The sequence below is a fragment of the Nerophis ophidion genome, linkage group LG09 (genome assembly GCF_033978795.1).
Source record: "Nerophis ophidion isolate RoL-2023_Sa linkage group LG09, RoL_Noph_v1.0, whole genome shotgun sequence".
Lineage (NCBI taxonomy): Eukaryota > Metazoa > Chordata > Actinopteri > Syngnathiformes > Syngnathidae > Nerophis > Nerophis ophidion.
Window position 1 is genome coordinate 48,352,526 of NC_084619.1, and position 16,213 is coordinate 48,368,738.

General features: G+C 40.9%; 1 protein-coding gene across 1 annotated transcript in view; it reads left to right on the forward strand.

Moving 5' to 3' along the window:
- Positions 1-15,397, forward strand: part of pdzd8 (PDZ domain containing 8) — a 108,599-nt gene extending 93,202 nt beyond the window's left edge. The window contains exons 4-5 of the mRNA XM_061911105.1: positions 8,707-8,869; positions 9,034-15,397. Of these exons, the coding sequence (XP_061767089.1) occupies positions 8,707-8,869; positions 9,034-11,348 (2,478 nt within the window). The 3' untranslated portion in view covers positions 11,349-15,397. The remainder of the gene's footprint in view (positions 1-8,706; positions 8,870-9,033) is intronic.
- Positions 15,398-16,213: the final 816 nt, after the last annotated feature.

Genomic DNA, 16,213 nt, shown 5'->3' on the forward strand with positions numbered 1-16,213 from the left:
GCTTCAGTTAAAAATACCAAGGCATCTTTTTTAAAAATAATCAGCATGCTTGTCAATGATAAGGGCAAGACAAGTTTATTATAGATCACAATTTGTACACAAGGTAAATCAAATTTCTTTACAGCAAATTATAAGAAGGTAAAAATAAAGAATATTTTTAAGTAAAATCAGAAAATACAATCATAGAAACAATCAGAATTTAAATTAAAATCAAAGACTGTAGATAAAATACTTTCAGTTGTCATATGCACAATTAAATATTAAGATGATGTTTTTTTAGCCTAGATTTGGACATTGCCAACGTTGGGGCCCATCTCTATTCCAGATTTTAGGAGCATAAAACTAAAACGCAGGAGACCACTCCTAGAGGTTTTCAGAGCTCGAGATGGTTCATATGGCTCTAACATGTCAGAGATGTACTTGGGCACAGGACTATTAAAAGACTAGTACACAAGGAGAGCCGTTTTAAAGTCTATTCTCAGAGCAACAGGAAGCCAGTGCAGTGACCTAAACACTGAACTAATATGGCCGTATTTCACGAATCGAGTTCGGACTCGAGCAGCAGCATTTACAGCTCGTTTAGAGAGCCCAGTGAGAAGGCCATTACAGTAGTTTAACCTGCTGGAGACAAAGGCATGGATTAGTCTTTTTAAGGCCATGTCCACACAAACACGGATACTTAATAAACACATACTTATCTCTGCGTTTAGGCTTCTTGTCCACAAGCTGACGCATATTTTTGTCTTTAAAAACGCAGACTTTTACCAACGCTGGCCAAAGTGTACTGATCCAAAACTCTCTGTTTAGCATATGCGTGTACACAGCACAAACAGAGACTTGGAATGACGTCACGGTTAACAACACTATAAGAGGAATTACTGTATGTTTGAACGTAATCATGCTGCTATTTTCACTCAACATTAATAGAAAAGACCCAACAAAATCCGCTGGCGCAAAGGACAGTCCGCTGTTTTGGATACGACTGCTGTCGAACCTCTACCTGATGGGACAACTTTGACAAGCAAGACTTTTTGCTATGTCATATGAAAGGTGAAACTATGGCTGGGAGATATGGCCTTTTATTAATATCTCAATATTTTTGGGCCATGTCACGATATATATCACGATATTTAGCCTTAAATGAACACCTGATGCATATAAACACAGCAGTATGGTGATTCTGTGTGTCTATATTAAAACATTCTTGTTCATACTGCATTAATATATGCTCATTTTAAACTTTCATGCAGAAAAGGAAATCCCAACTAGGTCAATTTAGCAAAACTGTATTTATTAAGCAGTGGCGCAAACATTCATGTCATTTCCAAAACAGAAAGTGCAAGAATGTCAGAGACATTTTAAAACAACCTATTAGTGCACTTTTGTGAATGATGTCACCAAGATGACTTATCAAAACAACATTAAATTAAAGTGCACATTTTGTACAGAACACCACTACAACAGTTAAAAACAAATAAAGTGCACTTTTGTGCATGATGTCACACAAGATATTTCAAAAACTGTCAAATAAAAATGAGCTGCATAATAGGAAATCTACAGAGTATGTCCTTTGTTCTGTGGTAGCTTCCTGCGGACGTTATGTCCTGTTGTTGATTTTTTTTTCATACGGTGTTGATCTGGAAATTGTTGCTTCGCCATTTTGTGGGTGTGGCACCGAACGGAGTCATTGACATGCAGTTTCAAGCACTCCTCATTCTCTAGCGGGTGACTTTTCAAAAGATGCTACAAATTATTAGTGCTTCTACTTTTTGTAGCAACACTTTTGCCGCATAATTGTTCAACATATTCCCGCTTGAAGCCAAACCACCGCTGTAGGATGCATCCTGTGCTGTTTTTCTTGGAAGTTAATTATTCCTCCATTTGTTACCAGATTCGCACCTTCTCTCTCTCGTATTACCACTCGCAACGCACCGTTAGCATCACAGCTAATGTTACCCATGTAGCTACCCCTCTGCTCGGAGAGGGCGTGTGACGTTGCACACGTGACGTGTGTAAGAAGGTGTGCTTGGTTATGTCTCTGTGAGAAGGAGAGCGAAGAAAGAGTGGGAAACGCATGCAGTGTAATGCCCACAGCTAAAAGCAACTGTGTGAGAACATATACTCGAATATCACGATAAAGTCATTTTCTATATCGCACAGAGACAAACCCGAGATATATCGAGTATATCAATATATCGCCCAGCCCTAGGGGCAACATTATTTTATGTTTTTAGTCCTTGTCTAACGAGAAATCCTGTAGTTAACTTACCTCTCTTGCTTCCATTTTTGTAGATGGAGCCAGGCGCGACCAAGCAACTAAAAAAAACAGATGTAACGTCCTCCTTCTTAGTGTGTACTGATGTTGGAGACAATATACACTTCATTACACATGTACCATTTTGATGATTAAATGCTCTATGATTCCATGACAGTTTTGCAGTGGCACACGCAAATCCGTGTGCTTTATAGAGACACTTAAACATGCACAAGGTTTTCCTTGGCTCGTTAGTGCATGCTGATTTTAGAAATAATGTAGAATTCACTGCACATGTAATACATCACCATGTTGCTGAACATGTTATACCGTATTTCGTTGAATTGCCGCCGGAGCACTAATTAATTTAAAACCTCTTCTCACTCCTGTGCTTACCAAAGGCATGTGGTAAAAGTAAGCATGCACCAATTATTTTAAAACCTCTTCTCACTCCGGCACTTACCAAAGGTACAGTTGTGATCAAAATTATTCAACCTCCACACAATTTTGGTGTTTTAGCAAGTTGGACATTTATTCCGTATTTTGTTTATAGTCATATCAAATAAAGATGCATTAAATAGACAAATGCAACTTGAATTACAACATTATATTTTGTAACATACCAAACAGTGTCATTTCTCTTAATATCTCATTGACAAAATTATTCAACCCCTTGAAGATCATAACTCTTAAGTACAGAATTTGAATAGTCTTTTCAATCAGGTGTTGAAAACACCTGTAGATGTGATTAGAACCATAACGAGCAACAATTAAACTGATTCTTGTAGATGGTCAATGGTGTATTTGCAACATGGTGAAGTCCAGGGAGTGGTCAAAGAAGTCAAGAGAGGAGGTAATTTCTCTTCTTAAGAAAGGATATGGATATAAGAAAATAGCAAAGACATTACACATTCCAAGAGACACAGTTGGGAGCATAATTCACAAGTTTAAAGCTAAAGGCACAGTGGAAACACTACCTGGGCGTGGTAGAAAGAGGATGCTGTGTGCAACAGCTGTCCGGTATTTGAAGCGTACAGTGGTGAAAAACCCCCGGGTAACAGCTGAGTAACTACAACAGGACATTGCAGAGGGGGGAACGCAGGTTTCGTCCCAGACAATAAGGCGCGCACTATGAGATGAAGGCCTACATGCCAGAACTCCCAGGCGCACCCCACTCCTGACTACCAGGCACAAGGAAAATAGAGTCCAGTATGCCAAAAATCATCTGGACAAACCCCAAAGGTTTTGGGAAACTGTTCTATGGAGTGATGAGACACACCTGGAACTCGTTGGGCCTATGAATCAACGTTATGTCTGGAGGAGAAAAAAATGAAGCTTACAAAGAGAAGAACACCTTGCCTACTGTTAAGCATGGTGGGGGGTCAATCAAGCTCTGGGGCTGTTTCTCTGCCTCAGGTACCGGGAATCTCCAGCGCGTTCAAGGCATTATGAATTCTGTTTCCTACGAGGATATATTAGCTGCAAATGTCATGAAGTCAGTGACAAAGCTGAGGCTTGGGAGACGTTGGACCTTCCAACAGGACAACGATCCCAAGCATACCTCCAAATCTACATCAGAGTGGTTGCAGAAAAAGGGCTGGAAGACTCTGGAGTGGCCTTCACAGTCGCCAGACCTAAATCCTATAGAAAACCTGTCGTGGGACTTGAAGAAGGCAGTTGCAGCACGCAAGCCCATTGGACAAAAAACCTGTAGATCGTTGCAAGACGCTTGTGTCCGGCTAGGTATCACGTTTGAAGGATGTAATTACTGCCAAAGGGTGTCCTACTAACTCGGGGTTGAATAATTTTGTCAATGAGATATTAAGAAAAATGTCCTCTTTTTGGTATTTTGTAAAATACAGTGTTACAATTTAAGTTGCATTTGTCTATTTGACACATCTTTATTTGATATCACTATAAACAAAATACGGAATAAATGTCCAACTTGCTAAAACACCAAAATTGTGTGGGGGTTGAATAATTTTGATCACAAATGTATGCGGTAAAATTTTGAGTATGATGTAAGCTTGGACCTTAAATCCTACTGAATAGCTGTTAATCTTCTTCCGTTTATGCGATTTCAAATTACCGGTATTGAAATGAGCCTCCTCCATTTTGAAAATTATGACAGGGGAAGTGTCACTCGTGATGTCACGAGTTTGACCAGGCGATAATACTAAGCATGCGCTAATTATTTTGGGAAGCGAGATTGACCCGGCAGTAATTCAAGGCAGGCGTATACTAAATGCCCTGCGGCAATTCAAGGAAATACGGTATTTCTATGAGTGTTGGGTTTCAGCTGCACAGGCGTGCATTCGCTCTTTAATCCTGTTCCCAGGATTCTGTGTATGTGGGGGCTGGTTTTAAAGATAATGTACATGTCATTGTACGTCGAGTACAGTTCTGGGCAAACTGTGGCCCGGGGGCCGCATGCGGACTGTTAAACTTTTCAATCTGGCCCATCTCCAAATATTTTATTTTTATTTTTCAGATGGAATCTGTAGCTGCCATTATGATGTGCAGTGATATTTTCAAATCATCATAAGTCTTTAATTATAGAAAATATTTCAATTGTTGGAATCTGTGCTTTTGCATGATGTACTAGTGTCTATGGTATTCTAATTAGATACTACGGTAATCTAAGTCACAGCAGCTCAGATGAGGTACCAAGCAGTGTGTGTAGGGAGCGTTTCCACAGAGTGTTTCCAGAGCAGCCAGCCTGAAATGCGGGTGTCAGGGACAGACATGGAAGGAGATTTTAAGAACAAAGTTCTTAAGCTTAGTGATATATCAGATTGTAGGTGTTTTTTTGTGGTCTTTTTACCCTTTGCGTTCAAATTTCGCTGTTTGTTGCATTTTAGTTGCGCTTTGCTTGATTGTAAAATATGTAAATCGAGGGGGGTGGGGGGGTGAAGTTCATATGTTGTCAATGTTCAGTGTTTTATTGTTCATAGTTAAAATTGTAAATCCCATATTCTTTGTTTTCATGTACATTCTGGGTGTCTCATTCAGTAAAAAAAAAAAAAATTCCATTCTGTATTTTGAGCTCGGCATTCAATCAGACATTATTAAGGTTTTGTATTAGTGTTCCCAAAAATTAGATATACCGGCCTCCAGACACATTTTTTTCCTCAAAATGTGGCCTCCGAGTCAAAATAATTGCGCAAGCCTGGTCTAGTATATCAAAATAAACATAATAGAATAGAATAGAAAGTACTTTATTGATCCCTGGGGGAAATTCTGCACCACAGTTCGCTCACAATAGACAACATCCATCCATCCATCCTTATTCCCTCTTGGAGTCATGGGGGGCGCTGGCGCCTATCTCAGCTACAATCGGGCCGAAGGTGGGGGTACACCCTGGACAAGTCGCCACCTCATCGCAGGGCCAACACAGATAGACAGACAACATTCACACACTAGGGCCAATTTAGTGTTGCCAATCAACCTATCCCCAGGTGCATGTCTTAGGAAGTGTGAGGAAGCCGGAGTACCCGCAGGGAACCCACGCATTCACGGGGAGAACATGCAAACTCCACACAGAAAGATCCCGAGCCTGGGATTGAACCCAGGACTGCAGGACCCTTGTATTGTGAGGCAGACGCACTAACCCCTCTGCCACCGTGAAGCCTCAATAGACAACAATAATAATAAATAATATATAACAGATATTATATACATAATATTTGAATAGTATAAATATATACTACAAATATTCTACATTTAAGTGCAGTCAAAGAACATATAATAGGAGGTGTAATGCCACCAAGTCAGATATTGTTGCTTTTTTCAGGCTTCTGATTGGACAAAATGTGCATGACAGCAGGTGTATGCATTTGTGTGTAGACAGAGACAGTTTTGAAACTGCAATTGTGTGGATGGAGATTGTTTTAACACCAAATATGTGTTTTTGAAACTCTCCCTGTTCGTGTGGACATGGCCTAAGTCTGATTTAGGCAGTATTCCTCTGATTAACATATTTGGTCTTTGCCAGTGATTCAAAAATACGGTGGTGCTTTAAATGTGGTTAACAATTAAGGTTCGGCATCGTTTGAATTTGGACAATTTCGGTTCTGATTCCAGTTCCCGGCGATTCTCAGTTGTGATTCTTTTAAGAGGAAGGGTCCAAAATGTAATATTCTCACAGGCCTATTTTCAAGCAGTATATACAGTAGGTACGGAAAGCATTCAGACCCCTTTAAAATGTTCACTCTTTGCTTCATTGCAGCTATTTGCTAAAATCAATAAAGTTAATTTTACTTCTCATTAATGTACACTCAGCACCCCATCCTAAAACAACCATCTGACTTACGTCACTGGCGGCAAAGGTCCAGGGTTGATGACAGAGCAACGTCCGTATGCATGGGGTCGTATTTGCAATGCTTCGCCATGGCACTAAATGCAGGAGGGGAGGGGAAGGGTCAAGTAGACGAGGGGAGGGGAAGAGGGAGAATTTGAGTTGAGCTTAAATCAATGTTTTGTTGTTTTCGTTCATGTTTACAGCCAAGGGAATAATTATTTGGACACAGGAGGAAAAGTCATGAATAAGTAGTAGATAGTAGTTTTTGCATTTGTTTAGTTACTGTGTTGGGTTGCGCGATTTTGACAATAAATAATATAAATGATATAAATTTAACCGACATAAATCTATTGTTTTATATGGTGACTTGGATGTTGACGACACATTCTATCTGTTTAACAAATGATTGCGTCCTCAATGCAAAGCAGCTAGCGACTAATGTCACTCCACAGTGGTGACTTGGATGTTGATGACACATTCTATCTGTTTAACAAATGATTGTGTGCGTCTTCAATTAGGGCTGGGAGATATTGGCTTTTATTAATATCGCGATATTTTTATGCCATATTGCGATATACGATATATATTAAGATATTTGGCCTTGGCCTTAAATGAACACTTGATGCATATAATCACAGCAGTATGATGATTCTATGTATCTCCATTAAAACATTCTTCTTCATACTGCATTCATATATACTACTTTTAAACTTTCATGCAGAGAGGGAAATCACAACTAAGTCAATTGACCAAAACTGTATTCATTAAATACTTTTCATTCTCTCACGGGTGACTTTTTAAATGAAAGAACAAATTAATAGTGTTGCTATCTTTTTGTAGTAACACTTCTGCTGCATACTTTGCATTGATTGATTGATCCTTTTTGTAGTAGATTGCACAGTACAGTACATATTCCGTACAATTGACCACTAAATGGTAACACCCGAATACGTTTTTCAACTTTTTTTAGTCTGGGTCCACGTTAATCAATTCATGGTACCAATATATACTATCAGCATAATACAGTCATCACCCAGGTTAATCATCATAGTATATACATAGAACTATATATTGCTGTTGTCCACTGAATATCTTCCCATTCGAAGCCAAACCTCTGCCAGATGATGGACCACCTGCTCTTTATGTTGGGCATTAATGGTTTTTCCTCCATTTGTGATAAGTTTTGCACCATCTCTCTCTCTCTGATCAGCTAGAGCTATGTCGCTAGACTCGCAAGAGTATGTGACGTATGTAAGAAGGCGGGCTTGTTTTCCGTATCTGTGAGAATGAGAAACAAGGAGTGAGTGAGAAACGCCTGTTGTGCAAAGCCTGCAGCTAAAAGCAACTCGGCCTGTCTCAGCTAACGTTAGCCAAGCTAACGTTAGCTCTCGGCGAGAGCATATGACGCTACATTCGCGACAGTATGTGACGTATGTAAGAAGGGGGGGTTATTTTACGTCTCTGTGAGAAGGACAGACGAGAAGGAGTGAGACACGCCAGTAATGTAATGCACGCAGCTTAAAGCAACAGTATGACAATATATAATCGAATATTACAATATAGTCATTTTCTATATCGCACAGAGACAAACCTGCGATATATCGTATATATCGCCCAGCCTTATCCTCAATGCAATCCAGCTTTCATACTAGCGAGCTAGCGGCTAATGTCACTCCACAATGCAAAGCCACTTCTAAGTCAGTAATCCTCCCCTCTACAGCAGAAAATAAAATACATTTCTTACAAGAACGAGGAATAGCAAAACATGCTACATTACACACCGTAGATGGATATGCTAACCGCTACCCGCAAGCTAGAGCTCTTGAATGTACAAACCACAAAACCAGTGAAGGTGGCATGTTGTGTAAATCGTAAATAAAAAAAGAATACAATGATATGCAAATCCTTGTCAACTTATACTCAATTGAATAGACTGCAAAGACAGATATTTAATGTTCGAACTGAGAACTTTTTTTTTTTTTAAATAATCATTAACTTGGAATTCAAGCAGATATTCCACTATTCAAGGCTCCTCCCTCAACATAAAACAGGATGTCGCAAATTTAACCCTTTCGCTTTCTGACATTGGTGATTTTTAAAAAGTTGCCTCGCACTCATTCATCACTGGATTGTTTGTGTTACATGTATGCAGACGGAGGTTATCAAGGGACCATGTGGCAACGTGGGAATGACGTTCAGGCATGTGCCAGCCAGTGAGGGCGATGCGGTACATGTCAGCATTGAGACGGTCACACCCAATTCCCCTGCAGCTTTGGCAGACCTGCAGCGAGGAGATCGCCTCATCGCTATTGGAGGTCAGAGATTACTTCTGTTTAGTCCTTGCACAATGCATTGATGAGGATTTGAAACTGTTTAGGAAAAACGTTTTAGATAATCTAAACACAATATATTTGGGGTTATTGTTTATTGTACAATAATAATTAATTGGAGTAATAATTTCCTTTGCTTCTGTTGACAGGTGTCAAAGTGACTTCGTCAGTTCAAGTGCCCAAACTTCTTAAGCAGGCTGGAGACAGGGTAGTGGTTTTGTACGAGAGGCCAGTTTCCCATCAGACCCCCTCCATGGGAAGCTTGGGAACGCCTCAGGAGGGATCCGGGCAGTTAGAAGAACCAGGTTTCATATCCCATCCAGGGGGGTATGAAGAAGATCCAGCCCCTATCACCACCTTGTCTGACATATGTGACAATAAAGACATGGACTCTGAGTTTGAAGAGTTGATTGTCGACTCTAAACCCAGCCAGAATGCTGGCCCCACTGATACTAAGGAGGAAGTCTTACTTACAGTAAACCAAAGCCCCAAGAGAACCGTGGCTACCTTGGCTTCTAAACCACTTGGGACCATATCACCCATCCTTAACCGCAAGCTAAATCTTGTAGGTCTCCAGTCCCCGCTAAAGCCTCAAACTAAAGAATCACCAAAGCCCTCACGACAGAAGACAAACAATGATTCAGCAGATAGTTTACAACGTCCCACTGTACCCCCTCCACCCCCACCTTCCCGTCCCCCAGTGCCTCCAAGACCTCAAATACGGTTGTCATCTGTCTGCTCAGAAAACAGTTTTTCTGACGGTGTTGATTATGCTATTAACACTCCTGCCATTTCTACTGTGACCACTACCATCTGCGTGTCCGAGAAGTCTGACGAAAAAGCTCCTCTGACTGGAGCTAGTGAGGACACGACTGTCTTTGAGAAGATAAGTGTCAAGCAGATAGAGGCCAAGTCCAACAGGCCATCAGAGTCAAGTGATGAGAATTCGGTCTCATCCATCACCAGCAGCAAGGCTGACCAGGCAAAGGACAAAGTTTCAGAGAGTTCCTACAGCACACGGGACAGTATAGAAGATCACTCTCTCTGGGAATCCCAAGAGACGATGTTTCGCAATCAGACAGCACGTTGGCCTAAGGCCTCTGCTGTGTTTGATGTTGAGAGCAACCATAAGTACCTTAATGTGGCCCTTTGGTGTAAAGATCCCTTTAAGCTAGGCAGTTTGTTGTGCCTGGGTCATGTCAGTCTTCAGCTGGAGCATGTCGCCCTCGAATGTATGGCAACATCCTCGGCAGAATATCAGAGCACGTTCAGGCTTGGGCCTCCGGAACCGAGAGCTAATGTCAGCCGCACTGCACTACGCAGCCTCAGTGCCCACAAGGGTTTCAATGAGAATCTGTGTTACGGAGACATTACGCTGAATTTCTGCTACCTGGCAGGGGATGAGTTTGACTATGCTGGGCCGGCTGAGAGAGAGCGAGCAGGCAGTCTCCATGATGATGAGCTAAGGGAGAGGGACCGTATTGCCACTGCGCCTCGTGAAGATTTGGCCTATGGCACCGTGCAGATGGTCGAGGTTCGCCACAACTTTCAAGACACCCAATTCCAAAACCCTACCTGGTGTGAATACTGCAAAAAGAAGGTGTGGACCAAGGCGGCCTCTCAGTGTATGATCTGCGCGTATGTATGCCACAAGAAATGCCAGGATAAATGCCTTGCTGAAAATCCCTTTTGCGTGGCAGCAACGGAACGTCGAGGAGCTGACCCTGATGCCAAGTTCACCATTAATCGGGCCACTGGCTTAACCCGGCAAATCATCAACACCAGCTCCCGTCTGCTTAATCTCCGGCAGGTCCCTAAGACTCGTCTGGTTGAGCAGGTACCTGATGTGGTACCTGGAGTGGTTGACCCTTCCCCAAAGCATACTCCCAACACTTCAGACAATGAGAGCAGCGACACAGAGACCTACACAAGTGGTGCCAGCCCCTCCAAGCAATCAGCTGGAAATGGGGGAAGCAGCAAACTTGTCCGCAAGGAAGGCGGTTTGGACGACAGCGTGTTCATTGCTGTCAAAGAGATTGGCCGGGACCTCTACCGAGGTTTACCCACGGATGAGCGTTCCCAAAAATTGGAGCTGATGCTGGACAAGCTGCAGCAGGAAATTGATCAGGAGTTGGAGCACAACAACACTCTTCTGTTGGAAGAGAGAGAGACCGCAGATCCGAGGCATAAAGTGCTGATCAGTTCAGCTCTGTCCAAGTCCGGGGAAAGACTCCAGGCACTCACTCTGCTCATGATCCACTACCGGGCAGGCATTGAGGACTTGGAGTCGGTGGAAAGCACCTCTCCTTCGGAGCAACAATGTTTTAAGGGCAAAGGCGATGCACTGGACGACGAGGCCCTGACGGGAGCTGAGGTCTATGACGGCGACATCTGCAGCCCAGCGGAGGTCCAAATGTTGGATGATATTACTGAGGAACAGATCTGTGTTGAAGCTCTTCACTGAACACAACTAGAACGAGACAGAATAAGAACATTTTTTGGGGGGGTAGGGGGTTGGTTTGAAAGGGTCTTACCGTCCATATGGGTTATTTTGTGGAAAGGAAATGAAGGTGGAATTTGCATAAAACTGCTGTTGATGGTTTTTGCACACCTTTTGTGTCCATGCGTTAAGATTTGAAAGGGAAGTCCAACACTCGCCTGAGTGTTGCTGGTATGTTCTTCAATCAATTATGATGATTTGAAATGTCCTTGTAAAAAGTTTTGAGTTCTTTTTTTTGTTTATTGTCAAAGTTATAGATGGACTTCAGCAGAGCACATGAAAATCAAATATAATATATGATGCCGTTTTTGTCAAAGGTTAACTTCCATTGATCAGGGTAATGAAAATCATTTCACCCCTTAATGATTATTAAATGTATTTTTCTGTGTTGGAAAAACTCAATCTTCAGTGACTTTTAAAAACAAAAATTGGATATACAAATAAGACACATACTCAAATACAGTATGTACATAAAGTGATGAGGTTCACCCCGAGCAAAGAAATTAATAGTTGATCATTTTTTTTCTTATTTTAACTGAGTGAATGTAAGGGGGGAAAAAATTACATGAAGTTTATTAATTGATTTGTATTTGATTGAGAGAAGTATTTGATTCCCTACCAAGCAGCAAGCATTGTTACCCTACAGAATGTTTGTGTGTGTGAAACACACAAATGAGTCCCGTGCCTTTAAGAAAGTACTCCTAATCGTAACAGATTTTGTGTATAAAATACACATTCAAAACTCTACACTACCGTGGGCAACCCCAAAGAGCTGACATCAGCAACAATCCTGGAACAATAATAGATATGATTTATATAACGTTTTTCTAGATACTCAAATCGCTTTACAGCGAGAACAGAGGACCCATCATTCATTCATTCTACATTCACACACTGATGGTGTCAAACTACTTTTGTGGCCACAGTTGACAAACTGACTGGCTGCCATAGCGGCAGTGACCAAGATAGCGGAAGCAGGATTCGTACCAGGAACCCACAAGTTTCTGGACAGCCGCTCTACCGTCTGAGCCACGCCGCCCTTGGGACTACAAGAGCAGCAACAAGAAGTCTGGTGAGAAAGAGATGACTTTTGGTATAATAATTAATAGATTTCAGAAACAGAAGGTTACTCCAAACCCAGCCACTTGGCTCTGGAGCTTCATGTAAAAGTTCACCTGGAGTCAGAATGATTGTGATAATGGTGAAGGAGCATCCCAGAATTCCAATGGAGGACATAAGATGATTTTAATCCGTTTTAAAACACTCCTTTGTAGTCTATATAATATGTATTGGTTATGCTTTGGTGTAAATTTTGCTCCACAGTCACTTTTTGAACCTGTTTTTGTGAGTTTGTCTGCATGATGTTCATTGGTGGAGGTGTTCCCAGATTGCAAATGAAACGATGCTCCGCCCTCTCCAAAAATATAATTTATCTTTTGAAAATGTACACTGTCGGAATATATATCTTGAAGACAAACATCACCACATTTTTTTTTCAAGACAGTCAAAAATAATCATAATCATTACATAGATTCACTTGTCACAACAATAGGTATACCTGCACACTCTCCTATCGATTCAGAAAACAGCCAGCATTTTAGTGTAAATATGTGCAAGCGAAAGTTAGATACCAAAAAAATTTGAATTAATTCTACTTAAAACCACGTAATGTTGCCATCTTTTTTGCCGGAGTTTAGCATCTATTACAACTTGTACTTACTGGTTCACGTTGACAAAACAGTCCTTTGTAAAGTGTAACTAAGACAAATAAGCACATGCATTTTTACAGGGAAAACTCCAAACATAAAAATATCATGGACAGATTTAATTATTTCAGTAATGAGATTTACAAGGTGAAACTAATGTATGACATGGGCTCATACAGTGCATACAGCGCTTCACTTTTTCCACATTTTGTTATGTCAGAGCCTCATTCCAAAATGGAAGAACATCATATTTTCCCCCAGATTCTACTGACAATAGGCCCTTTTCCACCAAAACTTCAGGAACTGTATATTCCTGTACATTTTAGTTTTTGGAACTATTGGCTCCTGGAGAGGTGAGTGGCTTGTGTTTCCACCGCATTTCACGGTTCAGGGTAGTTTATACTTAGGACTTAGGATATTTCTACGCTCACACCATGTCAAATAAACAGACTCTATTTGGTAAGATGTATTTTACTAAAGTGGTAGAAAAATTAAGTACAAAGCAATAATATACATAAAGATATGATTTTTTTATTTAAAAAAATGAGTGTACCATTCCTCTTTTGTCTGCAATGTTCAACAACCAGAAAGTCGTCTGCTCAGTAAATGATGAATTAATGAGGGTCAGGCGATTCATTGTGGTACATTTCAGCTGTAAATAAAAATATGTTTATCTTACGCCGACAACGCAAACACATCACATTTAGCTTTAGCTTGTTAGCATTAGCATTTGGTTCACACGGGTCTAGACTAATAGCCCGACTTTTTTTATAACATGTAATAAAGTAAAAACATTGTATTAGATGTGATTTACCTCCGTTCCACTCGTGTGTTGCAGCCTTTATTTTACTTTTCTCCTACGACGTCTGCAGCTGAGGTCGCCGCATTGAGTCTACACTTCATACTCTTCGGTAAATACGTTCAAAAGAGTACGTCCAGTACTCGAAGCTTTGCGTAGTAAAATTAAGTTTGTCAAAAATAATAGAGCATAAAACTGCATGTATTTTAAAGACTGCGGCTGAGTACTGCCAGGTTCAAATACGGATGGCATTTATTAAACAGACAAGAAGGAAGGAACCATGCAGAGACAGAGTGCAATTTACAGTAGCTCATGAGGAGAATTCATGGAGATGTGAACTTACGCAGTCTTGCCCTACGCTCTAAGGTTCAGCTCCCGCGTCCCTCTATTTATATAGGAGTTCCACATTCAACATCACTTAGGCCGCCTCTAAAAAGAGTGGTCACATATATCATGCAAAGCAGGTCCAGGATGCACAATACGTGACAGAATTTGCTGGGGACTTGTGATTTTGCCTTGTCTCTGCTTCGTCTGCGTGCTGTCATCTTATCTTCGTTGAGGTCCTTGAAGTCCTTGGCTGTTAGTGGGCTAAAACAAAGATGTCCTTGAAATCCTTGGCTGTTAGCGGGCTAAAACAAAGATAACATCTGCGCCTGAGGCCACCCCTCAGACAAGAAGTTTCGTCCTTGCACAGATACAAAAGTCTAACTTGAGCACAATAGCTAATAACTATTGCAACTGTCTTTAAGCATTCTGAAGTTGTGTGATAACTTTACACATAATTATTTTAACAAGTACAAACAGTGTAAGATAGTTCCAGTGATCAGCATTCTTCAGCACCACAGATGCCACACAAAAGTTCCTTCAAATCGAAAGTTCTATCCGTTCTTCTTTTTCTACGTTGTCAAGTATGTTGTCATAGAAATAGGAACGCCCCCAACTATGTTAAACCAATCGGCGGTCGACGGCACAGCCCACTCCCTACAAGGTCCTAGGAACCTTTCAAAAGTCCTACATCCCTGGCAGAAACTAAAACTAACTGTGCAGACTTTTGAGGACAAAAAATACGGCTGAAACATAACACAATGTGGAAAATTTGACGCGCTGTGAATTCCTTCCGAATGCACTGTAGCATGCAACTGAAGATATTTCAAGCCTTTTTTTTATATAATTTTGAACCTTGAATTAAACATTTCCAAAAACTATAAGCCAGGATCATCAAAATTCTAACAAATACAGCCTTGACATATCTCACATAATGAGTTTATATCTTATATTTATTTTATATTTGAAGTTGAATTTCTGACATGAATGGACTTTTGCACAACACTTTAATTTTTGGAGTTTCACTTGTAATCCGTAAACATCAGAGAAGGCGGGAGGGCGTAAAACAAGAAGGAATAAGGCAGGCATCAGTTGGAGGGTCCTGGCAGACAACATACTGTACACTCGAATGCCCACATAAGTATTGTGATCCCGTTCAATAAACACAGAGGCAACAACTGGAATGAAGAGGCGACTGTTTATTTGCTTCACGAATTAAAAGAACAGAACATTTTGAAGTGCATCAATAGTGGGGAATAGAAACAGAGATTTATTTAAGAACGTAGTAGATAAAATTGTGAATACCTGCTTCATTTGGACTCCAGAAGAAATATGAAAGAGATCATGGAATAGAAATAAGCAGGTATTGTGTTTGCATAAAACAAAGTGTACACAAACCTCTTTGCGATGCATTTGTGCTTTTCAAACTGATTAGCAATAAATCTGTATTGCACACAATCGGCAAGCTTGTACAAAACAATAGAGGGCTTTGGCCTTACGTATTTCCCACAATTCACTGCCATGTTGGAATGCTTTGTTTGAAAATAAGCTCATTGTTGTTGCTCATTAATCCAGTCATACCTATAACGCCAACGACGTGTGCTATTGTCAACTGCCAATCGAGGTGGGAGAAATAAAGATAGATTTTTAACGCAATTTTTGTCACGCGGGGGCGCGCATAATGATGCGTGAGTTGTCACCCCAAGATGCAAATGGACCAGACGGGACAGGAATAGCAGGTAAGAGCTTGATTTAATATACAAAAATATAATAACACTGGTACATAAACAGGCAAAAGAAAACGCGTGCTGACGCACGGGAAGCTGAGTTAAAACTTAGCACGGAAAACAGAGTCAAAAAATTACGTGCCGAGCGCACGGGAAGCTAAGCTAAAACTTAGCACGGAACAAGTATTAGGAAGACACCTCGTGAAAGTTGCTTGCCGCAAACAAAGGATCAAGACTGAACAGAGCGAGAAGGCAGGCTTAAATACTGGCAGC